This window comes from Dermacentor silvarum, chromosome 3 (genome assembly GCF_013339745.2).
Source record: "Dermacentor silvarum isolate Dsil-2018 chromosome 3, BIME_Dsil_1.4, whole genome shotgun sequence".
In the NCBI taxonomy this organism is placed as follows: Eukaryota; Metazoa; Arthropoda; class Arachnida; order Ixodida; family Ixodidae; genus Dermacentor; species Dermacentor silvarum.
The window spans coordinates 151,690,067-151,717,520 of record NC_051156.1 but is presented as its reverse complement, the minus strand read 5'-3'; the positions used below and the strand labels follow the sequence as shown (position 1 = coordinate 151,717,520).

General features: G+C 46.5%; 1 protein-coding gene across 2 annotated transcripts in view; it reads left to right on the top strand.

The window, feature by feature from the left end:
- The window catches only part of LOC119445932 (uncharacterized), a 276,735-nt gene that overhangs the window by 203,079 nt on the left and 46,202 nt on the right, over positions 1-27,454 (top strand). For both annotated transcript variants that reach the window (XM_037710238.2, XM_037710237.2), the window contains exons 6-7: positions 21-139; positions 25,237-25,342. In XM_037710238.2, the coding sequence (XP_037566166.1) occupies positions 21-139; positions 25,237-25,342 (225 nt within the window). The remainder of the gene's footprint in view (positions 1-20; positions 140-25,236; positions 25,343-27,454) is intronic.

Here is a 27,454-nt window from a genome sequence, read left to right as displayed (position 1 = left end):
TGCCGGTGCCTTCCTTGCAGGGACTCTGACGCATCAGCTGATCAAGTTCCGGGCGGTCAGCGGATTCCTCATGGCGCAGACCTACCTGTCCACGGTGCTACTCTTCTCGGGCTTCTACCTCGTCATCTACAGGCTCAACGTGAGTGCCCAAACTCGAGTTGTTCCCCGAAGACGATGACTTAATTGCTCTACCCGTTCCATATAAGGCCGGTGCTGGAAATTCGGCGCGGAATTCAATGCATTGAAGTTATGTCCCTTGTTTTGTTTGTTTGTTTCTTCCTTTCTTTCTTTCTTTCTTTCTTTCTTTCTTTCTTTTTAGGTGATGTAATTCGAGAGGTTGGCTGCGTCAGCTGGCTCCGGCTACTTCTCGTCGCTTAGCAAAGATAAATAATATCACAAAGTATCTCACAGTGTCCCAGTTGTATCACAAAATACAATCAGTCAGCATGAACTCAAAGTTGCCTTCATTTTCTTTTCTCGTAATCACGCTCCCACGGCAAATTGAACGAAAGGAAAGTTTTCAAAGAATGCATTCTCGATCCAAACTGATCTATGGTTGCCCTTTCATCATCATCATACTATATCTGTGCCCACTGCAGGATGAAGGCCTTTCCCTGCGATCTCCAGTTACCCCTGTCTTGCGCTAGCTGATTCCAATTTCTACCTGCAAATTTCCTGATTTCATCACCCCACCGAGTTTGCTACTATCCTTGCTTCCCTTTCTGTAACCACCCATTCTGTAACTATAATAGTCCATCGGTTATCTACCCTACGCATTACATGGCCTGCCCAGCTCCATTTCTTCCTCTTAACGTCAACTAGAATATCGGCTGTCCGCGTTTGTTCTCTGATCAACACCGCTCTCTTCCTGTCTCTTAACGTTAGGCCTAACATTTTTTGTTCCATCACTCTTTGTGCGGTCCTTAACTTGTTCTCGAGCTTCTTTGTTAACCTCCAAGCTTCTACTCCATCCCGAAGGCACGGGTAGAATGCAATGATTGTACACTTTTCTTTTCAACGACAGTGGTAAGCTCGCAGTCAGGATTTGGCAATGCCTGCCGTATGCAATACAACGCAATTTTATTCTTCTGTAAATTTCCTTCTCATGATCAGGGTCCCCTGTGAGTAATTGACCTAGATAAACGTACTGCTTTACAGAATCTAGAGGCTGACTGGGGATTCTGAATTCTTGTTCCCTTGCCAGGCTATTGAACATTATCCTTGTCTTCTGCATATTAATCAACACCACTCTTATACTTTCTTGGTTAAGGTTCTCAATAATTTCTTGTAATTCGTCCCCATTGTTACTGAACAGAACAATGTCATCTGCAAACCGAAGGTTGCTGAAATATTCGCCGTTGAACCTCACTCCTAAGCCTTCCCACTTTAATAGCTTGAACACTTCTTCTAAGCATACAGTAATAGCAGTTAAAGTTTTTGCAAATTAAAAAATTTGCAAATCCTACGTAGCCGGACAGAACTAAGGTAATTTTGTTTGCCGTCGCTCGTAGATACTCAGGTTATTTTAGATGCGAAGCATCTTATGCTCGGGGCTATGTCCCTCCCTGAATCCGCCGTGCGGCGTCCACACCCGCACTGCGCATGCGCATCCTCCTCCCGCTCCTCTCCTTGTCTCATCTCCTCTACTCTCGGCATTTCTCCTCTCCTCTCCGACGCTCCTCTCCTCCCCGGATTGCGCAATGAATGGCAACACCTGCGACTCCGTGCGCGGTAATGCGAAGCAGCTTAGGTTAGAGGCGGGTCGGTAGGCACCCCAGAGGCACCGGCAACAGTCACCAACGCAGCGCGCGTTCGGTGCGAACGCGGGCAAAACGCCGACGGCGTCGACAACAGTTCTGCGCGTTGCTGGTGCTGCTGCATGACCAAGTTTATACAGCTGATAAAACTGCCTTAGTCGACCCCATGGCTGCTTCGCATACTACTCAGGGTTCCCCTACGGGAAGATGGTGTAATTTTTTTACATTCCGCCTAATTACGTATTTAGTATTATTTGTTTACTCAACTTCTCAATTACTAGAATTAGACGAAAAGTGTTAATAAGAAAATTGTACAGTCACATGAGAGATTCCCGATACAGCTTTCTGTTGCTCAATACGTGCTACATAATAGTGCTTTCCGAACGTGAAAGAAGCCTGCGATTAGACGCAATATTGCCACGTGACTGGCCGCTCGAGGCACTTTGCGTGTATTCGCGGGCATCTTTCACGCTCGGAAAAAAGACTTTTACGTAGCACGTATGGAGCAACAGAAAGGTGTATCGAGAATTTCTTATGGAACTCTACAATTTTCTCATTGACACTTTTCGTCTAATTCTAGTAGTTGAGAAGTTGAGTAAATAATACTAAATACGTAATTAGGCGGGATGCAAAAAAATCATCTGAGTATCTACGAGCGACGGCAAACAACATTATCTTGGTTCTGTCCGGCTACGGAGCATTTGCATATCTTTAAGTTTGGCAAAGTTAAGTGAAACACCCTGTATATCTCCCTCAGCAGCTCCACGAAATCGTCATCTATGCCTTCGTGCGTAAGAATATCCCTTCACAATTCCTCGTCTGCGTTGTCGTAGGCTCGCGCAGCCCGAAACATAGCTTTGCCGCGCATGCGCGTGAGTGCGCCATTTCAAAGCAAACAGCCGCCGCCAGGCGTCGCCCACGGACGCCGTAGATTACGGAGCTGTTTCTCAATGCCTCTAAACAGCAGTGAACGGAACAGTTAACTGGTGTCCCTTTAGTTCTTCACGCACAAAAAAATAAATAAATAAGACGCAAAACGTGGCATGAATTCTGATGCGTGTACGTAGTATATACGCTGGCTACTTACCCATAGTACAAGAGTACTGCGGCAAAACCCGCCGACTCTTGTCATTTTCCGCAGCACAATCCTACCTGCAGTTTTCGAGTAACGCGGCCATTGTACGCGCACGCATCGTTTCCTCGTTCGTAGACAAGCCTCTGAAAGACACGGAAATGGAACCTGCTCAGTTGGAACCTTGCGCTTCCTGTCTGAAATCGCTGCTTTTGCCACGTCAAACTCGCATTAGGCAATAGGTTCGCCCTTCTCTCTATTTTTTTATTTATTTACCGAGATGATATAAACGGAATGAATCCTATATACCCTAACAAAAAGTTAAATTTTGAATTCGTATGCCGCTTTGCTCCTATATCGTCGCCGCTTAACGCACAGCTTCTAAAAGACAAAGAGATTCCTTGCGAGGCGTTACTGATTCGCTCGCACATCCGGAAATGAAATGCCGCGTGCGTCGTCGTCGTCAGTGGCTGGGGCAAAAAATGTCCCCTCGTTTCCTGGCCTCTCGTAGCGCAAGTTGAAGCAACCACGGCGGTCCTACAACGCGAGAACTGCGACACCAGAGTCATAACGCATCTCTACGAGCTGCATAAGCTTCGAGTAGTGTGCGCGCGTCACAAAATCGGATGACAGTGACGACGACGACGATGCGCAAACATTCTCCACGGAGTACCGCCGAGCACAACGCACGCGTGTGTGCGCATTTTTCGCTCTCTCTCTTTTTTTCCTGAGACTTGCGCTTCTCCTTTAGGCGCGCGTGGAATGCAAAGAAGCCCTCTGTTCCGCGAAAGGAGAAGAGAGATCCGTCCTGCGTCGTAGTTGGGTGCAGTGATACGAAGGCATACGCGGAGCTGCAAAGAATTAAGGAGGGGCGGTGGCGGTAAATAGCGCGTTCGGTCGTCGTTGGGCGCAAGAATATTGTGCCGCATTACGGCGCCCTTAGAAACAACCTGTAGTTATATTTGCAGCGCCTATAAGCGCGCAGATGTCGGTACTTGTATCTGCTCAATCTGCGCGAACACGAAACATTCGGCGTAGAGTTGAGGCCGCCCGATCCCGTAAGCAAACAGTGGATCGGCGCAGAAGCTGCTCGTAGTATCTGTTCGTTCGTGTTCACGTCGCGGATGAGCCAGCCGTTTCCCGGGGCTCTGAAAGGCGGCGCGCTGCACGCAAATGTTCATGCCGGGAGTAGTACGTAGGGTAAAGGGAAGAGTGGCTGAGAACGGATTCGACGAAATCTCACTTCAGCTCTCTGCGGTTGTTTCTTTTTTTTTTTTTATTTGCCGCGTTCATAGCACGCGCGCTGTAGATGTGGAGGGTTGTTTGCCAAGGGCACGGGAGGCCGACCGTTGGCATCCTTCCATATGAGAGTCGCCGCCAAGCGCGCTTTTTTTTCTTTTTTTTTTTTTTCTCCTCCTGCGTGGGACGCTTCTCGTTTGAAAGCGCTCCCTCTGGGCCGTCGGGATGCGAGCCCTAATATTCGAAAGGGGAAAATTATAAATTCATGATCGAAGAAATGGAATCGGAGCGCGTGGCCTAGCCTCACCGTCCAACGCAAAAAAAAAAAAAGAAAGCTGTTTATGCATGGGTAAGGCCAACCGTGAGACGTTTTAAGATCGCGCGAACGTCGAACCTGAGGAGAAATTTCCTCGATTTCGTCTTTTCGCGCGTTCCCCGGGCTTTCTGTTCATTTTTCCTTGTGTTTCTCTCTCTCCTCTCTCTCTTTCTTTTTTTTTTTTTACAGCTCCCCTTTTGAGCGCAACCGTTATTTGTTTTTGTGAGGCGTCTCGTTACGAACGGGGGAGATGCCTGCGATTCGGTGCTTGAGGAGACGATGCCCGATGTGCAGCCGCATGACTGACAAATGGACTGGGAATTTTGCCGAGCGCATCTTCAGAAATGCGAAAAAGTTAGGGCGAGCGATGTAAAATTCAGGCATGTTCTTTTTTTTTTATTTTGTTTGTTTATTTTTTTTTCAGTTACTCCATCTGAACGCGGCATTATGCGCAACTAAGGTTCCTATGTGCAGTGTTCGCTGCAAGAATTTCCTCCAATAGATCCCCTCGACTGAGATTTTGAGATGGACGCTATTGTCAATTAAGTAAGTTGAAACACGCGGGAAATTTGTGAGCTTGCCTCTTTGGTTAAATCACAATTTCGAACGCGCCGGTACATTCGAACCCGGATATATCGAACCGACATATAACGGATCATTGTGTATATCGAACAGCTGTAAAATCCCGTGCAAATGTATAGATAGGGCTGGTGCATGCGTACATAGAACGCCCGTTCACCAGCACGTTCGATATATCGAACGCGGCGCCACGCCGATGACTTCAAGGTGCACTTCTTTGTGCACCTTGAGGCCTTCTGGCACCTGGATGTGGAGAAGCGAATGTGCACTCAGTTGAGCCGCGTTGGTCGTGTGTGCAGTCAGTTGAGCCCCGTCGAGCTGTTCGGCTAGCCCGCGCGCTACTTCGAACGTCAACATTGCTTCTTTCCGATTTTCGTGGCGTCGTCGCGCGGGTTGAGTTCCTATTCGTGAGTTCATTTACTTCAAGCGATGACCGCCGCAAATGTAAAGAAATGAATCAACTTGGACTTTGCAATGAAGTTGAATGGGATCCAGCAAATTTTTTTTTACAAGTAAATAAAGTGTGCTTGCTCTCTCTCTTTTTTTTTTTTTCCTATAGTTGCGTACTCCCGGTACAGCTTTCTGTCGCTCAATACGTGCTACATAAGATGGTTTTTCCGAGCGTCAAAGATGCCCGCGAATGCACGCACAATAAGAGGAGGAGGCATAACGCACTGGAGAGCTCAGTATTTCGCCTTAAGTATACTTATAGGTTTCTTATCTCCAACTTGCCTCTCAATGTGTTCTGGCGTAAAGCAATTGGTCCGCTCTCGGGTGCGGCCGGGGGCAAAAGTTCGTGGATTGTGCCCACAAAGGCGACGTTCAGTTTTCTCAAACTTAGCGCGCACATCCAGGAATTCTGAGTGATGTACCACGATGCTCTAGCTAAAAAACTTAGTTGGTATATTTCTTAGTTGTGGAAGTTACACGCATAGGCCATGGCGAGACTCGGCGTTTTCTCCGAAGCCGCAGTCGGCAAACTTTTGTCTCAGACTGCACACTTCCGTGCCAAACGTGTGCAGGCTTATCCTTAATTTCGAACAATGTCACAAGTGTAACTGACTCGTCGCACATTTGTGGTTAGTATACGTGTATTCATGGGGCTCGCGGAAATGGCGGTGGCAAGCCCAGCCAAGGCTGCGGGATTCGAACTCGCAACGTTAACATCAGCACGGCGCAGTAACGTTGTTCCGATTTATTTTTAATATTTATTACTAACCTCAAGGTAAAAGCGTTAAATTACAGAGGGGAATGGTTTATAACCGCAGAGTACAGAAAACAGACCTGAAACATGCAAAGTCCATATTTCGAAAGCATAAAAGGAACAGAAGAACACAAAGACTAAACGCTACTTTATGAGTGTATTAAATTACGAAGAAAATAATGAAACAATCAAACGCCATTAATTGTGGCAACAGTAGAGGGAAGGCCGTTCCAATCATAGCATGTGCAGGATATGAATTAATCAGAAAAGGTTTTGATTTTGCATGTTATAATTACGGCTTTATTTCAGTGATCAAGTCGTGATAAAATGTACGCAGGCCAAACGAGCATGCCATTACGTAATGGTTTGTAATCAAAAACCTTATAAAATAGGCATAGTCGTGCAAGTGGTACGGGCTGTTGAAAGTGGTTTTAGGCCTAAGTTGTGTTTAATGCTTGTAAGGCAAACTATCCGCATACTGAACCAATGTGTGGGAACGGGTTAGTTGGTAATGCGTTGTAAAAGCAGCGCAACAACGGACGGGAGGCCATAAAGAAGGAATGAACGCTCTTGTTCGTTCATTCCTTCTTTCCGGCCTCCCGTCCGCCGTCACGCTCCTCTTATAATGCAAGCAATACGTTTAGAGAAAATAAAAACCGGGTAGGTTTGTTCCGGACAATTTCTAAGCGTTTAATGAGAATATTGTCGCGGAGATCGGGCGCTCTCCGAGAAACGGTTTGCCTCAACGCCGGGGAAAAGGTCATTTCGTAACGGAGCGCAGAAGCACGTTATTGGTGCAGTGGCGCCGAGCGATTGTGTAATCCACCGCTCGCTTTACACGAATTCGATCGTTGAGAACGCTCCGTTGCGTAAGCGGATTAAAAAAAAAAAAGCGGTCGTGTCTACCCGCCGTTGTCGACGCAATTTCAATGTCGTCCATTGACGGCCTTTTAACAGAGCTGTTTAAGCTTTTCGTTCCCCACTTTGCGTTCCCCCAAAAATTCGCCTAGCGATGACGTCACTGCGCACAGCTGCGCCTCGCTTCACCTTGCGATCGCCAATCAATAGCCAATCATAGCTATTCGAGAATCGATCAATAATCAATAAATTCTGGAAAAGCATAACCCGTAAGGCCAGGACCAGCTAGATGCCAATCAGCTCCGCCGTTTCTTTGGCCTTGCACCACTAGTGCAAGCTACGCTATTGTATGTCGATGGTGCTTCGTTTTCCCGATATATATATGTCCCACGCTCTCGAATGCCAATGAGAAAGCCAGGGCTTTTCCGCCTCCTCCTATCAGTAACAGAACTATGGAGAGAGATAGAGAGCGAAATAACATCTGTTGGTCCCACATTGGATACAACCAGAGCCTTGGAAACGCTCATTCATCATATGCGGCTCTGTACCACGTATACAAAACACTTCCTAAAACACAAAAATGCATGAGCTGGTAGTCCGGAATGCATTTGTGTGGCCACGCGGATGAGGATATACAGCATCTTCTGTTAGAATGTCCGCGACACGACACACTGAGACAACGTTTAGCACGTGATTTAATGGCATTGGACCGCAGGCCGTTCAGTGTCGGGAAGATCTTTCGTCCTTGGCCAACATATTCATTGCAAAGACGAGCGTTGCTGGCCCTTCAAAGATTTTTAGAAGCGAACAATATTCTCGGAAACTATTGAGTGTTTATATCTGTGGTAAGCTCACTCTGCGTAATTAATTTGACCCGACTTTTGGCACATTCAATGCCTGGATTCATGTACCATTGTTTGAATCTAATCGGTGTTTTCTTATGTGCCCTGATTTTAGTGTAGTTATGTGACCGGACTTTGTGTTGTTGTGGTTTGGAGTTGATATTTAGTTTTATTGCTTTTAAGTCAATTCCTTACATATATATATATATATATATATATATATATATATATATATATATATATATCGCAATGTGAAAAGGAATAGCCGGCACCAAATTAAAGGGGACATCTGAATATAGGAGCAAAAAAGCCTGATAAGCAGCCAGGGATCTTTGAATGTTATCGCGTTCCACTCTTAAAGGCGAAGCTTAAGCGTCCTCCAAATTTTCTGCGACACGAGGCCCTTAATGCTATCGCGTTAATACGGTACATGCGGTTACTCCCGCAAAGAAGCAGCGTACACTCATTTTCTTTGTGTGTGTGGCCGTTATGGCCTGGTTCATCGGGCTCCATAGACAGCCTGACGGTGAGCATAACGGTGGCTACGGCATTCTGCTGCTGAACACGAGGTCGCGGGTACTAACCCGGACCGGGGCACGCAATGCATAAACGCTCGAGGACTTAATTCAGGCGCTCCTTAATTGGTCGGAATTTATGCGGAGGCTACGCTACGGTGTCCTTCGTAGCCTTACAGTGTGGCTTTGGGACTTTAAACCCCATGAATAAATCAGCGGTCCTTTGGGACTAAACCGCTACAACCTTTTCTTCGCTGCGGCTTTCAGCAGCTTAGAATTTGTACTCATGGTGAATTAAATATTGCTCCACTCCATGCGGCTTAAGCAACCAAAGTTCACTGCTCTCTCTTCTTTTTTTTTTTTTTTTAGGTGTAGCAGCACGGGAAGGTAGGCTACGTCAAAGCCAGCTATCCCAAACTCGTTACTCGAAGCAACACAAAAAAAATCAAAATAAGAAAATATAAAAAAGTGATATACATACACGAACACGAGCGCAAAACTAATGCGTTCACGGGCACAAGCATCGAAAGCACAGTCCAGTAACTATATGACGGTCGCCCACGAAACAGGACTGAAAGAGGACCACACAAGTCTCTTCGTACGCGCATGAGGACAACGCGACCACGATATCAGCCTGTTAAAAAAGAAGCCTGGTGTAGAGAAGGCAAAACAGTAATGTCATTTATAAGCAGTTCATAAGATTAGCGTCCGCTAAAAATCGCGAGTGGTACTTGACATGTCGCGCTAGAAGAAGACGACAACGAAGTGCGCGCGCGAATGCACCGGACGTGATGGCACGAGCGCGAGCTTGTCATCGAACGCTGGCTAGTTGTGGACTCCAACGCCTAAGCTATGCCACTTAACATGTTCATGCTTCCTTGTTTGTAATAAATCGTCGGCAGCCGCAACCTGCTGCACAGACGTGACAATTGGCGACGAGGAAGACTCTGGACTCATCGGCAGTTCACCGACGTCAAGGAACGGAACGACATGGCGGCGCCTGACTTTGGTCGGCCACCCGAATTCAGTGGCAGCTCTGACTCCTGGAGATCCTGGTATGGGAGGCTACAGTTCTTGTTCGAGGCTAACGACATTACGGACGCTTCCAAGAAACGTGCTCATCTGCTAACGTTGTGCGGAGAACAGACTTACGACATCGTCTGCGCCCTCGTTCAACCCAAGCAGCCCAACCAAGTGAGCTACGATGAGATAGTTGAGATGCTCAAGGCTCATTTTGATCCGCAACCTTCTGAAGTCTTCTGCAGGGCACGCTTCCAACGACGTGACCAACGGCATGATGAAAGGGTCAGTGATTACGTCACAGCGCTCAAGAGGCTAGCAGCAGAGTGCAATTTTGGAACAAGCGCAGACACTGCGGCCAATCCAACAATCCTGCCTCTTGAGGTAATGCTGCGTGATTGTTTCGTTTGCGGTCTTCGGAACTGAGCAGGTCCAGCAACGGCTGTTCGCGCAAAAGGACTTGACATTCAAGAAAGCCTCTGACATTGTACTGCGAGCTGAGAACGCCGTCGAAGACCAGAGAAACGTGAAAGCGGAATTTAAAGAGATTCAAGAAGCCTGCACAAGCATCTCCAAGACAGAAAACCAAGGTCACTGGAGTACCTCTTCCCGAAAAGAAGAAACAACGCTGTTTGCGTTGGGACGCGCAACATAGTTCGGACACTTGCAAGTTCCGGACAGCTTCCTTGCAACTACTGCAAGAAACGCGGACACATTGAAAAGGCGTGCCTGAAAAAACGGAAAGAGGCAAGAACTAACAAGAACATTAACATCGAATATCCCCGACAAGGAACTTCGACAACGGCCTCAGCATCAGTCACGACTCAACAGGATTCACCAGACGCGGTACTTTACGAACTCAACACCTTAATCGACGCATCCAGCATGCAGAAGGTCATGGCTCAGCTACGCGTACTTGGCAAGTCCTTAGAGTTCAAAGTCGACTCAGATGCAGCTTGCACACTCATCAGTGAGGCCGCGTGGACAGATTACCCACCACGGTTTGAGACAGACAACATCCTCCTACGCACCTGTCAGGCCAGGCTCTTCGTGTTCTCGGATGTGCAACTGTGGATGTAACGCACACGAACAAGACCCTGACATTACCGCTTGTTGTCATCAAGGGAGCAGGGTGTAACCTCCTTGGACGCAACTGGTTTCCTCATCTGGGTATACAGATCACGGGCATCAATGACGTATCAGACGATGAACTTGTTTCCAAGCTTCTGGACAAGTACCAGTCTGTGTTCGACGAGAACACATCAGGGCCGGTATTTTGTAGCGATGCCTTTAATGTCATAATGCCTTTTCGCGCTTATCGCGCTTTGTCAGTGGTCGGAGCGACGGTCCGCTCGCATTATCAACGGGATCACCCGGCCGTGAGCGGTGGATGATAAGACTAGAGTAGAATAAGTCATAATGCCTTGCTACAAAATCGCGGCCCAGGACATGTTGGTCCTGAGGTACAGCTTGAACTCATGCAAGGAGCGAAACCGAAGTTTTTAAAAGCCCGGCCGGTTCCTTTTGCGCTGCGGTCAGCTGTAGAAGCTGAATTGGATCGACTGCAAAGTCAAGGCTTAATCGAGCCAGCGCAGCGTTCGGATTGAGCAACGCCTCTCGTACTTGTTCGAAAGGAAAACGGCTGATTGAGAATATGCGGCGACTACCGTTGCACAGTGAATCAACTATCGAATAAGGCAGATTACCCACTTCCCACTACAGATGAAGTCCTCAGCCACTTGAGGGGAGGCAAGGTCTTCAGCACTCTGGATTTGGCACAGGCTTACCCGCAACTTCACGTAACGCGAGATACAGCAGAGATATTTACCCTGAACACGTTGAAAGGGCTTTACAAGGTCAAACGGTTGCCTTTCGGAATTTCTGCCGCACCAGCCATTTTTCAATGCTTCATGGAGACTGCTATCTGACATCACAGACGTTTGCGCGAATTTAGATGACGTGATCATCAGTGGGAAAAACGCCACGGAACACGCCGAGAGACTGGAAGTCTTGAAGAGGCTGCGCAAGTACAACCTTCGGCTCGGCAAAAACAAGTGCTGTTTTGCAGTGCGACAAGTTTCTTTTCTGGGACACCGAATCAATGAGACAGGCGTCTACACCAACGAAGAGAAAGTCCGAGCTATAACAGAGGCTCCAGCACCAAACTGCAAGCAAGCACTTCAATCATTTCTCGAAATACTGGCTTTCTATGACAGATGCTTGAAGAACAGGGCAACAATTGCCAGCTGTCTCTACCAGCTCCTGCAGACGCCACGTGGAGATGGAAGACCAACCATCAAGAAGCATTCGATAAGGTTAAGAGATTGCTTCTCAGTCAGACCGTGCTGGCACACTACGACGAACATAAGGAGCTTCTCGTCTCATGTTACGCTTCACCGTACGGCATAGGAGCTGTTCTGTCTCAACGTGATGACCAGAATAGAGAGGCGCCAATCGCTTTCGCATCTCTGACGCTAGGGTCGGCGGAACGCAATTAGGCTCAGCTGGACAGAGAAGGCCTCGCTGTAGTGTTTGCAGTGCACAAGTTCCACAAGTATATTGCGGCAAGAAAGGTGGCTTTCGTCACGGACTATCAACCGCTGCTCGGCATACTAGGTCCAGGAAAGCCAGTGGCTCAAGTCCTCTCACCACGGATGACCAGATGGTGTATCAAGTACGACTACAACATCGTCTACCGGCATGTCAAGAACCATCAAAATGCAGATGCGTTGAGCCGATTACCATTACCAGAACGTCTCGATGAACCCTGGCCACCAGGCGACGTACTGTTGTTTGAAGCTCTGTAGAGACCTCCGTTTGCTGCTACAGACATAGCACGTCTGACAAAACAAGACAGCATCCTGCAGAGGTTGTACAAGGCAGTGCAGGATGGCACAGTGGAAAAACTCACTGGAGAGGAGTTCGCTCCTTACCGACGAAGAGCGACCGCACTAGCATTTCATCGTGAGTGCATCACACTTGGATTACGGGTGATCATACCAAACTCAGCACGATCTCACGTCCTGGCACTTCTACATGCTGGTCACCGAGACATGGTAATCATGAAAAAGGGAGCAAGGAGCTACGTATGGTTCCCCGGATCGACAAGGTCATCGAAGAAACGGTGCGACAGTGCCGTGAATGCCGTTCAACGCAGAAGAGCCCACCCAAAGCTCCTATTCCCACCTGGGACCGTCCCCAGACAGCATGGCACATGGTGCACGTTGACTTCGCGGGGCCACTACTCGGGCGCACCTACTTGGTTGTTGGGGACGCACACACAAAGTGGATAGAAGTTCGGCACGTGACGCTAGCAACATCCGCGGTTGTCATCGATGTGCTCCGAAGCCTCTTTGCAACGTTTGGCATTCCCCGAAAGGTTATCTCCCACAACGGAAAAGTCTTCATTTCCACCGAGATAAAGCAGTTCTACGTGGCAAATGGCATTCAGGCTATAACATCACCAGCGTACCACACTGCAACAAATGGCCAGGCAGAGCGCTATGTGGCAGAGCTGAAGAGAGCACTCCTGAGGGATACAGACAAGTCCATACAGTGCCGACTTGCAAGATTCCTGTATCGACTACACCACCACTATACACACTGCCACAAGTATGACACCTGCGAAAGCCATGTCCGGGCGAGAACTTCTATGCCCTCTTGATCTGCTCAAGCGAGAGACAGAAATACAAATCCCTGAAAGCCAGGAGACATTACCCAAATCACGTCGCTTCGCTGTAGGGGAGAGTACTCATCCGTCAATTTTTGAAAAAGTCGGATTGGATCGAAGGTGAAATACTGTGCCGCGTCGGACCACGATCCTGGCTGGTAAGAGTAGAAAAGAAAAGTTCGCGTTCTGAACTTTCTTTCTCTAGCATCATCGTCATCTTCTTCATCCGCCTATATTTATGTCCACTGCAGGACGAAGGCCTCTCCCTGTGATCTCCAATTACCCCTGTCTTGCACTAGCTGACTCAAACTTGCGCCTGCAAATTTCCTAACGTCATCACCCCGCATAGTTTTCTGTCGTCCTCGACTGCGCTTCCCTTCTCTTGGCATCCATTCTGTAACTCTAATAGTCCACCGGTTATCCATCCTACGCATTAAATGGCCTGCCCAGCTCCATTTTTCCGCTTAATGTCAACTAGAATATCGGCTATCCTCGTTTATTCTCTGATCCACACCACTCTCTTCCTGTCTCTTAACGTTAGGCCTAACATTTTTCGTTCTGTCGCTCTTTGTGGGGTCCTTAATTTGTTCTCGAGATTCTTTGCTAACCTTCAAGTTTCTGTCCCATATGTTAGCACCGGTTGAATGCAATTATTGTGCACTTTTCTTTTCAACGACAGTGGTAAGCTCCCAGTCAGGATTTGGTAATGCCTGCCGTATGCACTCCAACCCAATTTTATTCTTCTGCAAATTTCCTTCTCATTATCAGCGGCCCCTGTGAGTAATTGACCTAGATAAACGTACTTCTTTACGGACTCTAGAGACTGACTGGCGATCCTGAATTCTTGTTCCCTTGCCAGGCTATTGAACATTATCTTTGTCTTGTGCATATTAATCTTCAACGCCACTCTTACACTTTCTCGGTTAAGGTCCTCAATCATTTGCTGTAATTTGTCTCCATTGTTACTGAATAGGACAATGTCATCTGCAAACCGAAGGTTGCTGGGATATTCGCCGTTGATCCTCACTCCTAAGCCTGCCCAGTCTAAGAGCTTGAATACTTCTTCTAAGCATGCAGTGAATAGCATTGGAGAGATTGCGTCTCCTTGTCTGACCCCTTTCTTGATAGGTATCTTTCTACTTTTCTTGTGGAAACCAAGGTAGCTGTGGAATTCTTGTAGATGTTTGCTAAGATATTCACGTATGCCTCCTGTACTCCTTGATTACGCAATGCCTCTATGACTGCTGGTATCTCTACTGAATCAAATGCATTTTCATAATCTATGAAAGCCATGTAGAGAGGTTGATTGTACTCCGCAGATTTCTCGATTACCTGATTGATGACATGAATATGATCCAGCGTAGAATATCCCTTCCTAAAGCCAGCCTGTTCTCTTGGTTGGCTGAAGTCAAGTGTTGCCCTGATTCTATAGGAAATTATCTTGATGAATATTTTATACAATACTGAAAGCAAGCTAATGGGTTTATAATTCTTCAGGTCTTTAACGTCTCCCTTCTTATGGATTAGTATAATGTTGGCGTTCTTCCAGCTCTCTGGTACACTTGAAGTCGTGAGACATTACGTATAAAGGGCCGCAAGCTTTTCGAGCATGATATCTCCTCCATATTTGATTAAATCGACTGTTATTCCATCTTTTCCAGCAGCTTTTTCCCTGGTCATGTCTTGCAAGGCCCTTCTAACTTCATCGCTAGTTATAGAAGGAGCCTCGGTATCCTGTTCATGACAACTTTGAATGAAAGTAGCTTGGCTGCTCTGGGCACTGTACAGGTCAGTATAGAATTCTTCCGGTGCATTTACTATGTCGTTGAAATTGCTGATGATGTTACCCTGGTTATATTTCAGTGCATACATCTTTCTTTGTCCTATGCCAAGTTTTCTATTCACTGATTTCATGCTGCGTCCATATTTTACTGCTTCCTCAATCTTTTCCGGGTTATAATTTCGAATATCCCTACTTTCTTTTTGCTGATCAGTTTTTGACAGCTCAGCGAATCCTATCTGATCTCTCGAGTTTGACTTTCATGTTTTGCCGTTTCTTCATTAGGTCCTTTGTTACTTGGGAGAGCTTAGCTACTGGTTGCCTTGGTGCCTTACCTCCCACAGCAATTGCTGCTTCTTAGATCAGTCTAGTCACGGTTTCATTCATTACCTCTTTGTTGTCTTCATCTTCCTGTTCTAAAGCTGCATATTTGTTTGCGAGCACCAGCCTGAATTGGTCTGCTTTTAACCTTACTGCGTCTAGGTTGGGCCTGTTTCTTCTTGACTAATTTTACTCTTTCTCTCTTCAAATTGAGAGAAATCCTAGACCTCACTAACCTAAGGTCACTGCACTTTACCCTACCTAACACTTCTACATCCTGCACTATGCAGGATGTAGCTATATGCACTATGCACTATACAGGATGCTTTGCTATATTGCTATATTGCTGCAAATAATTTTCTCCATTAGTTTAGATGCACCAACATAAAAGTGAAATTGGTCGGTATTGTTCTACGTTGTTTCTTGGCACTTGTTTGTGGATTGGTACCGCATGTGCTCTCCGTTCTTCCGGGACAAGCGCTTTTTCTAGTGAGAGCGTGAAGAGCAGATAGAAAAGGCGACTTAATGGACGTGCGTATTCTTTCAGCACTCAATTAGGGGTCTTATCAGGGCCAGTTGCTTTACTATGGATTATATTATTATTTGATTTGAAAACATATATACATTTGACAGGAAAGGGGAAGTGCTCAGAAGGCGAAACGTGCCCTCCTCAGATACCGATATAGCCGCCATAGTCACGTGCTGACTGTCGAGTAGCTCTGCGTTAATCACTTGTGAATCTGTCAGAAAAACAGACTTGAAATGGTCGTCTAGCGCGATGGCTTGGTATTCGTCTTCTGTAATGATTTTGTCAGCTGTCACGATATGGAATGTTCCCAATTCTTGCTTACCATTACTCTTTACTGATTTCCAGACTTTATTGATGCTATACTTCTGATGGACGATTCCAAGTTTTCATAAAAGATATTTTGGCTTCCCTAATCTTACCTTTGTATAAAGACTGAAATTTGGAAATTTCTTCTAAGATGGGGGGCACTTTTGCTTGTACGAAAGGGAGCAAATAAGCGTCGTGTTTTCTTTATAAGGCTGCGCATGTCACGCGTTACCCAAGGCTTATCTCTGCGACGTTTGAAACGAAGCATCTTTGGGGGAATATGCTCTTCAATGAAGAGTAGTAGCTTTGTTTTTAGCAAGCAGCATGCATTGTTGACATTGCAATCAGTGCATTTTAGTTACAATTGAGAATAAAACGTGCTTAGTTCAGTTGAAAAACCTTCATAATTTCCTTGTCGATTATAAAAGTATACTTTCCTTTTGCTATATTAATTACCTTTGCGTTAGTGAGTGTACTGAAAACTAGACAAAACAATTTTGTGGTCGCATATATCAGGGGTACAGTAAGTGTCCTTGACCATGCTGAGATCATTTACGAATAAGAGATCACGAGCAGCAGATGTCCCAGAGGTTACTCTCGTTGGCTGCAAGACGCACTGTGCCAAATCCAAGCTACTTACAAAGCTGTCAAGAGCAATATGCAAAGAAGAGCGCGCGTTGAGCAACGGTTCTCTCTGATTCCAGTCCACGCCTGGAAGATTGAAGTCGCCTCCTATTGCAATAATGTCCTGAGATATAGCTGTAAGCTCGTCTTGCAATGTTATCAGGGGTCCCACATTTCCTCCGGGTGGCTTGTAGAATGATCCAATTGTTTGTGTTCTGCCGGTCGATAACGAAACCTTGTGTAATGCCGGTTCCCAGTTACGGTCCGGCCGGACCGTAACTGAGCCCGGGTTGTCAATTGGCCAATTTTCTAACGCCCTATCAACTAAGATAAAAAAACACCACCGCCATGCGTATTTTTATCTGAGCGATATGCAGTGTACTCCGATGGAAAGACGTCAGTGTCTGCTATACAGAATCGTCAAGCCATCACTCGGTGCCGGCAATGATGCTTGGGTGGGAGGATGCAACGACAAATGCAAAGTCAACAATTTTATCTTTAATTCTTCGGCAATTTATAACCATCGCTTTCATTTCGGCATCGGTTTGGGAATATCCGCTGCTCCGCGTTTCTAGCTACGACCTGTATTCCACAACTTCCTTAGTTTCAGCGTCATATCTGAAAGTCTTGTCGCCGATAAAACTTTGATTGAAGGGTCATTCCACGCGAAACGTCCCAGCCCGAAAAGCGACCATCGTTGATTTTCTTGAAAACAATTGGGCTATATGGCTATTGTGTGAATAATATTTTACCAAAGTATTTTGGTCTAAAAAATTTTTTTGATCACGTGAGCGCTCTTTGAAGTTTCCGAGAAGAAGCAATAGTTGGTTGGAAGTAATTTTTTTTATTCAAGTCTGAAGCTATGTGTAATTACAAATTTTATTTTAGAGCATTCTAGAGGCATTCTTTTTTCATATAATGTGATAACTGAATGCATTTTAGAATTTATCGCGTTTATTAGGCTCAGTAAAAAAGCAAGAAATGTTACGTTTCCAGAATTTTTTTACACAAACTGCGCAAATTTTTTCAAATATAATATTTTTTCTTCCTTTTTTCATGTTGCCATAGTGTATGCTAAAAATAATTTGAGATTCCTAAGGCATATATATTTTTAGAAAAACACCTCCAAAAACACCTCAACAATCAATATCACCATAGGCACTGCGTGCGTGCCGTCACTCACCTCGTCGTCCGCTCGTTGTCGGCTGCGCGTCGCCGTCTGCCGACCAGCAGACGGCGGCTAGTATATGGGGTGATCATTTTTAAGATTTATGGAATTTTTAAAAATCGTCTGTAGCAGATATCATAATTCTAGTCCTTGAGCTGGATTGCTCAGAGGCGGACAATTCTTGCACGAGGAATCGAAACGCATATTGAAGTAATGAACAAACAACTGCTAATTAACTTCCTAAATAATTACTTTACAGCGAATATTGCAATTTACGAATTGCAGCCGCCGAGTTTGGAAGACGCATCCACTTGAAATTTATTTCTACGGTGACACCAATTTTGAGATTTTATTTGCTAAAGTGTGGGACGAAATACGTGGGCGTTCCGGTTACTTTTGTGCTTCAATGCATACATGCGCATTTTGTTAAATAAATCGAAGTTTCGCCCTAAAGTTGAAGCATCGACTGCCATAGCAAATTAGTGGACAGCTATAGGAAGTTAGGAAATTTGCAGGCGCAAGTTGGAATCAGCTAGCGCAAGAAAGGAGTAATTGGAGATCGCAGGGAGTCTCATCGTCCTGCAGTGGACATAAATATATGCTGATGGTGATGATGATGATGATAGGCCGTAAGGATACTAGTTTTAACGGCCGTATAAACTTGTAAAGATAGGCATACTAAGTAAATTAACAAGTATGGAGTCACGCGTGCACAAGCAGACATGATTAACACTTCTCACTCGATGACCGCGCAAACTCACTGTCGAAACGTTGGCGTGAGGCAGCACGGCAGCAGCAGCAATCGAATTGACCGTGCTGGCACTCTCATCAACGCGAACTAAGCTGCGAAAACACAGCGCAGGGCGGACTCGGTTCACGACGCAGATCTCTTTCAAGATGCCAGCCGCCCGCACTAGAACGTCGCCCCCCCCCCCCCCCCCTCCCTACTCCCCACGTAGAAGGCAGGAGTCTTCTACTCCTGGCGGCACGAAGGTCAATTCGCTCGCTGCTGCTGCCGCGCAGCCACACCCCAACGTTTCGACAGTGAGTTTCCGCGGTCATCGAGTGAGAAGTGTTAATCATGTTTGCTTGTGCACGCGTGTCACCGTGCTTGTTAATTTACTTAGTATGCGTATATTTACAAGTTCATACGGTCGTTAAAACTAGTATCCTTACGGCCTATATCATCATCATCACCATCATCATCATCAGCCTATATTTATGCCCACTGCAGGATGAAGGCCTCTCCCTGCGATCTCCAATTACTCTGTCTTGCGCTAGCTGATTCCAACTTGCGCCGGCAAATTTCCTAACTTCCTATAACTGCCCACTAATTTGCTATGGCAGTCGATGCTTCGACTTTCGGGCGAAACTTCGATTTATTTAACAAAATGCGCATCTATACATTGAAGCACAAAAGTAACCGGAACGCCCACGTATTTCGTCCCACACTTTAGGAAATAGCATGTCAAAATTGGTGTCATCGTAGAAATTAATTTCAAGTAGATGCGTCTTTCAAACTCGGCGGCTGCAATTCGTAAATTGCAATATTCGCTGTAAAGTAATTATTTAGGAAGTTAATTAGCAGTTGCTTGTTCATTACTTCAATATGCGTTTCGATTCCTCGTGCAAGAATTGTCCGCCTCTGAACAATCCAGCTCAAGGACTAGAATTATGATATCTGCAACAGATAATTTTTTAAAAATTCCATAAATCTTAAAAATGATCACCCCATATAATAGCTGCCGTCTGCTGGTCGGCAGATGGCGACGCGCAGCTGACAACGAGCGGACGACGAGGCGAGCGACGGCACGTACGCAGTGCCTACTGGTGATATTGATTGTTGACTTCAAAAACGTTTTCTCGCTTCAAACAAAATTTACTCGAATAAAAATTTCTAAATCACAAGCTAAGAGGTCGGTGCGCATATTGAGCTATCTGACATATTTTTATCTGGAGGGCCTTAAGGCTTAAATGTGGCCTAAATCTCGCAAGAAATTCATTTTTTGCCAACTTTGGAGGTGTTTTTCTAAAAAAATATATGCCTTAGGAATCTCAAATTATTTTTAGCATACACTATGGCAACATCCAAAAAGGAAGAAAAAATATTATATTTGAAAAATTTGCGCAGCTTGTGTAAAATAATTCTGGAAACGTAACATTTCTTGCTTTTTTACTGAGCCAAATTAACGCGATAAATTCTAAAATGCATTCAGTTATCACATTATATGAAAAAGAATGCCTCTAGAATGCTCTAAAATAAAATTTGTAATTACACATAGTTTCAGACTTGAATAAAAAAAAATTACCTCCAACCAACTATTGCTTCTTCTCGGAAACTTCAAAGAGCGCTCACGGGATCAAAACATTTTTTTTCGACCAAAATACTTTGGTAAAACCTTATTCACACAATAGCCATCTATCTCAATTTTTTTCAAGCAAATCAACGATGGTTGCTTTTTAGGCTAGGATGTTTCGCGCGGAATGACCCTGAATCGAAGCTTACAAGCACACTGCTGTTATTTGGCAAAAAGGATAACTTCTTTCCTTTCCTTTCGTATACGTGGCGAAAAATCTTCACTTATGGCGTAACCAGTGCCTATTGGCTAATGGCCCCGTGATAATGTGCCCGGCTTTGTTTTGTAGGGAGAGAAGCAAACAATAATTGGGTGAGGCTCGTCGAAAATAAAATTACCGACGCGCTGAGAGCGCTTCACCACAATGTTTGCACATTTTCAATTCGGACTCATTCAATGTTTCACATTCCGTATAAGCCAAGTCATGCACAACAAGGTTACACCTTCTGGTACGATTTTCTAGATATTCATGGTGCGCATTGAGTTTTATCACATGTTTACTCATGGTTTCAGCACGGGAGTGGATCTGAGGATTCATTGAGTTCAAAAATAGTAACTTTTTCTTTCCATCGTACATTGCTTTGTGCTCAAAATTCAAGTTTTGCTCAAGTTGTCTCCGCTTGTTATGTATGGTTGCAGCCTCTGTGAGCAAATGCTGTTGGTTTTGTTCTAAGGTCGAAATAACATATGCAGCCTTCATTAGTTTTTCAATCTGGTCGTCTGTCAGTGAAGCTGGAATTTGCTCGATATCACCTGCTAGAAGCATTGGAAATCGTGAAAGATGCGTTGCTGTGCAAAACAACGTCGACCGAACAAATTTAGCACGCAAAACAATAACGCTCAAGCCGGATTGCTGTTCAGATTTCGAATTGTGGACAAGAGCGGAAATACGCTTGCAAGAGAGATAATGGATGCGTATACCATAGAAATAATGAGAAAGCCTGCGTAAGTGACACTTCTGTCTTGCTGCGCAGCAATGAAAAAGTGCTTTTATAAAAACTGTTATAGATCCACTGTATGCGAGCCGAGATTATGCGGTTGTGGCTTTTATGCGCAGTGTAGTCTGCGCATCTGCCTTCGTTCTATATATGTATATAGGTAAGCTGCTCCCCAAAAAATTCAGTTGCGAGTAGCGTGTGTCCTGTGTCTGTCTTTCCTTTGCGCCTTCCTTCAATTCCATTCCGTTTCCTTCGTCATTACCTTACGGCTGCCGTCGCACAGGTTCACGTCACACACAAAAATTCTCGCATTACACAAACATGTTCGTCCTTTTGGAAACGCTTTGCAATAGCGGAAACGATGCTTGACGCCCAGTTACCTGCAAATTCATCTCATAACATCGATTCCTGGGGGTTATTCTGTAAGTGTCCACCTAGTGGAGAAATCTATTTCGTCTGCTGCTGAAGTGCTGATTGGCTGTGACGCCTGGCTCCCTCCTGACGCGCACCCCAGCCAATCAGAAGGGCTACAGCAGACGAAATGGACATGTCGACTAAGTGGACTCTGACAGTATACCTCCCCTGCAGTACTGTTGGATCTGCAACATTTTGTTTTCTCCGTCATCGACGGAGCAGTGCCCAGAGTTGAAGAGCACCCAAAATGCAATAAACGCGGTGCATCCACTTTGGAGATCTACGGTCATAAAAAAACAGAAAAGATCCAACGAAGCCAGCTTCTTGGTAGAGAGAGAGAGAGAAATATAAAAAAAAGGAAAGCGCAGCTTCTTGGAAAGTTCATCTCACTATACTGATCCTGGTGGCCTTCGGGCGTGCGCTCATGTTCCTCATTTTAATCCACTCCTCTCTTTTATCATGAACTCTGGCATAGATTCCTCGGTGTAGGAAGTGGAAACCAACCCAGGCATCGAGGTCAATATTTCAAGCTGAAGTAAAGGCGTTCCACCATACCACCACAATTCTCAGCTATTGCATAAGGTCTTTCACTTTTTTTCGCCATTATCTCGTGGTTCTGCCTCGGGCGTCCTGATTGTTCCTACGACAGCTTCAAATCGCGACTGCTCATTTCCACGATTGAGTAGATTTCCGGCGCCATTGGTTTCCTGATGCCTTTGCTGATTTTTTTTTATATTCAAATACAAAATAAAAAGACGTGATATCAGTCACCGTACCATAATGATCGCTACTCTGTTTTAACGCTTTCTTTGGCTCTTCCACCCAGTTTGCAGTTTGTCAGTTACTGGCCTTTATGGTCACCTTGGGACACTTGATGTCCACAATTTGTCGCTAGAAATAAATAAAAATATCCGCTGGTTGGTTTCGAACCCTGTCCCCCAGCACAGGAGCTCGATGCTGCAACTCTTAGACCATCGACGCCAATTTAATAAAGGAGGAATAAACTCATGCAAGCCAGCGTTTGAAGAGGAGGAGGAGGAGGAGAAAGAGAGAGAAGGCAGGGATGTTAACCAGAAATGCGTCTGGTTGGCTACCCTACTCTCGGGCGCGGGAAAGGAGGGAATAGAAAGATGAGATAGAGAGAGGAGGGGAGAGGGGGGAGGACACGGTGAGCTCGCGCACGCACGCGGACGGCCTGAGCAATTCAAAGGCGTTCACGTAGGTCAGTCGCCCTCAAGAAAGACAAAAGTGTGTTCGCAGCTTTGTGGGCCGATGAGCGATGGGGACGGCCTTCCAGTAGCACCTGCACGGGCAGCGGCCGATCGTCCAGTTGTCGCCCATGCGATAGATAATGTTTCTCTTCCCGACTGAAGTCGATGGCAGTGACAGAATAAATGTTCGATGTTCTCTTCGCCGCCGCAGATGTCGCACGCAGCACTGTCGGTCATTCCGGAAAATCAAAGCAGTGTACGCCTTCGTGAAAGACACTCCCAACCAGAGCCGGTATAGAAGCGATGCCTCACATTTCCTTCTGGGGGTTTTACGTGCCAAAACCAGTTCTGATTATGAGGCACGCCGTAGTGGAGGGTTCCGGATTAATTTTGGCCACCTGGGGTTCCTTGACGTGCACTACAACGCAAGCGCACGGGCGTTTTTGCATTTCGCCTCCATCGAAGTGCGGCCGCCGCGACCGGGATTCGATCCCGCAACCTCGTGCTCACCAGCGCAACGCCTTAGCTAACTGAGCCACTGCGGCGGGTGCGGTGCCTCACATCGGTGAAGTTCGGGTGGGGCTCGGAGTTGGAGCGAAATGTTCAGTTCGTGTAACCTGGTGCGCCTTATATTTGGAGTGTTCCACTATGTTAAACAGAGCTTGCGTGCCAGGTGACGAAGCTCCCTTGCAGCGTCTGAGACGCTTGGAGCACTAGGCACGTCTCACAGCAACAATGTAACAATCAAGATAACCTCGAAGTTGTGCTTCTCATCTTTCCAAGTACGGTTGGCCCATTGAAAACAGCAGTTACTATATATATATATATATATATATATATATATATATATATATCAGGGTTCTCCCCACGTGGGTGGAGGAAGGTTGTCTTCGGATGCTTCGTGTTAAAATGGCTCTCGCACCTGCTGTAACCTGCACCTTTGCATGTGTAAAGAGACAACCCTACGACGTGCCCTAAGTGCCTGGCAGCTATATCTACTGCGGACACTCGTCGCCTGCTGTGGCTCTACCCTGCTACTCACGATATTAGGTACAAGATGCTCAGGGATGGCCAAACTGAAGCCTAATGTTCCAGAGGACTATACCCGTTGGATAGCGGACATGAAATGCACAAACTTATTGATACAGTAGCTGTATCAGACAGGGTTGCATGCATTTATTTGAATCCCTGTGTCATTATTTACCACGTTTACCTTGCGAAGATGCCCCGATTAGAAAAAAACTGACCTTAACAATTCTTGCTTTCAATTGGCGAAAGAGAAAAAATAAGTGATTATATGTTCATGCAGATTAAATGAGGGTAGATGAGATCATTTGTTCGACAAAGGGTATAAGTTGGCCTGAGACAAGATTCTTCCAATCTGCCAACTATGCTCGGAGGGAAGGGGAAGTGGAGCGCAAAAAAAAAATATCAGTAGCCCCTCTTTTGTCGAGGAGATGAGGGTCAGCGAATCTTGTGTTTCTTCGGTGTTCCTCCGAACAAATTCCACTGACGAGTAGCACGTTGTGCTCGAACCACAACCGGTCACACGCACTGCAGCTGGCTCCGAAGTTTCGGTTGAGAAACTCGCGTTGAAACCTGGCCGTCGCACCGGGGAAGTTGGCGCTAGCATTGCCAAGGCGTGCACCACCGTTGACGGGTTCCTGGAGGGCTAGACGACGCTGACGTTTGGACTCAACATCGCGCTCCCGCAACTCGGGGTCGGCGGCTCTTCGCTGACATTTGGCCTCAACATCGCGCTCTCTCAACTCGGGGTCCGCGGCTCTTCGCTGACGTTTCGCCTGGACTTCGGAAGCCCTCACGCTAGTATCGGCACGTCGACTACGAGCCCTTTCCCGAGCGCGTTCATTTTGATGGATTTTCATGAAATCTCTTCAATGTTAAATCTGTCCGTTACGTAAGACAATGAATGGCTCATACCCCCGTAAACGCGGCCTCCCCATTACGACGACAGAAGAGAAGTGAAATTCTACGCTGGAATGATGAGCGGCAACGCAGCCATCTGTGGAGGAAGACGACGACGACAACGAACGCGGTAGCAGTGGCGCGAGCGCGTGCCGAGCACGAGCGCAACCCGAGGGGCGCCAACGAGCCAGCTGCGGAAGAAGACGACGACGCTCGAGCCAATGTTGATGATGATAATTTTGTGCGTACATGAACGCCACCGAAATCTGTATGTTTTAACAAGCTTCGTGTGAAAAAAAAATGCCATGGCATCTGAAGAAGAGCCAGATAACGTTATTTCCAGATATTGGTGGCTGCACTTGCAAATTATGATAGCAGCATCTAAACGCACATTGTATAATCACAGATATGTTATAATATCTCACGTATGTAAATGGCGGTCGTAAAGTAGCACATAAAAAATCTGTAAATCGCAGCGGTGCAAGCACAATGCAGGGCTGCACACTTTCACTTTAGTATCCAGCGGAATGAATGTTTTGAACCGTAAATTTGAATGAACGAACGAACGAATGAATTCCTTTTCGTTGCAGCCCTCCGGCTGGGAGCTTTCCCGCACTGATCCGATGAACAGCGGCGGAGCCTTCACGCAGTACGTGCGCATGCTGTACCTGTCCGTCTCGTCGGCCACACTGTGCGGTACGTAGTGCTACCGCTGTTGCTGCGCTGGGATGCACTGGCAGCTTTGCTGGCGACGCCTACTGAGATCTACTTCTCACCTCTTTCCAACTTTAGCGAAATAAATAAAAATAAAATTGAAAGGAGGATACTGGTGCATGCAGGTCCCCATTCGGCGCTATATGCACTTCGTTTATACTACATAATACGCGTGAGTGCCAAGGTTAAAGCAAAATACGCAACCGATTTTACAACAATTTTACCTATTGTTGCTCAGCTAGTTTGTTCGTACTTCATGCGGTTTAAAAGACGCGAAACCATGGGAAGAAACGACCGGACAGGACAGAGCCATAGTTAACTCAACGAGTATCTCGTTGTGGGTTATCGATGCAGGCAGTTGTAGTTCACGCTGCTTCAAAAGCATGTGCAAGCTCTCCATAACAGTGTTTGTGTCATTTGCTCATTAGCACTATGCGCCAGGTGAGGTTGAACCGTTCGTCTCCTGACTACGACTTCAATGGTTTCATAACTTGCTGCTGAAGCCACGTCTTGACCCGTGCATCAATGTTGCGTTGCGAACGTCAGGCATCCCGAGAAGTAGCCTAAAGAACGTTCGCGGCTGCCTTTGTATACGAGGAGCTTTCCGTAGACGCTTGCATTGTGATGAGAATCGAAGCTGCTGCAACAACGCACATCTAAAGCGCTGATACAACGTTTCCGCCCACTTTTTTTTCTTTTTTCATACTATACAGCCCTTACAATGGCGCGTTACGTATGCGCAGATGTCGAAACGAACGCCGACGCGATAGTTCGTTATGCTTCAAGACGCTTCTTGCCTGATGTCATTTTGATAAAGAAACTGCACGATGCTTACGACCACTGCGGGATCGATACCCCAGCGCTCTCTCCTCCGTCTCCCGTGCAAACTTTCTCGCTTCCGCCGAGAAACAATGAGCCGCACGTGTAGACATGTCGTCCTCGCTGTCTTCCGCCAGCACTCGTCTACGACAATAGCGATTAAAATAAATAATAAAGTTCCAGGTGGCTGTAGTGTCTGCCCGTCTGTTGAAATCCGAAGCGCCAAGGTCTCTTCCTGTATAGTAGAGCGCGGACAATCGGGACGTCCAAGGTCGCGCGGGCTTATTCATACAGCGCTCTCGCGTTGTACACGCCGCGTTATGCACAGACAGGCATGTATGTCTCCGCACGGTTCACGCCGCCGCCTGTTTTTCATAACAGGCGCGCACATTCGCTAATGAAAACGGCGCGGCGCGTTGGGTTGGCTTCCTGTCAGGCAAACGCTGGTGAGGGGATCCTCCGTTGTCCTCTGGAGCTCTCTGTGTATCCGGTGACCGCTGATTGCTTTCGTTGGTCGTTTCTTCATTTGGGTTTTTCTTTTCCAACCTGCAAAACGCGAGCCTGTTAAGAGTGAAGCAGGTTACCTCAAAGATGTTTATAAGCGTCGTCCTCCGAGTCAGCCCGCCCGCTTTTGAGTGCACCGAAGCTCGCGCTATATACGAAACGCACTTGCACTGTCCAGACACAGAAAAACTGGACAGGAAATCGGCGAATAGGGGGCATCTGCGATGCAGTGGATCCTGACAAGAAACCAATTGCGATTAATTACGCGAATGGCATTCCCCTTTGCGGATGCCGCGGCTAACGACAAGTGGCATGCCGGCAAGCCGACCCTTCCCCGTCAGGCACGCGAAGACATTCCTCCCGTCGCTTGACCTGAAAAGCGGTGCCTTTTCGTAAATCTCGGGTTGTCGCTGACGCTCGAACGTCGCGAACTGTCTGCGCTAACCGAGTTTGCCACCGACCAGGTGATTCCGCATTTATGTATTCTGTTTTGGCCAGCAACGGTACCAAACGGTAATTGGTTCATCAGGGGAACCTTCATTTGCGTGGGTCTCAAAGCCTCACTTATAGGACGCGTGAGTTTGTAAGTGAAATAACTTTACCGATGCAAGCGTAGAGTATTGTTCGAAGGGAGTGGCCCAAAGAGCGCGAAAAGGGCGCGTGTGAAGCTTTCGGCGAAGCGTTGTCTAAGTGAAGTGTTTCTTTATCGCTTTTACACTGAGTGAGTGCGAAGACAGTGTTCAAGGCACTAAGGTTGGGCTAGTTGGTTAC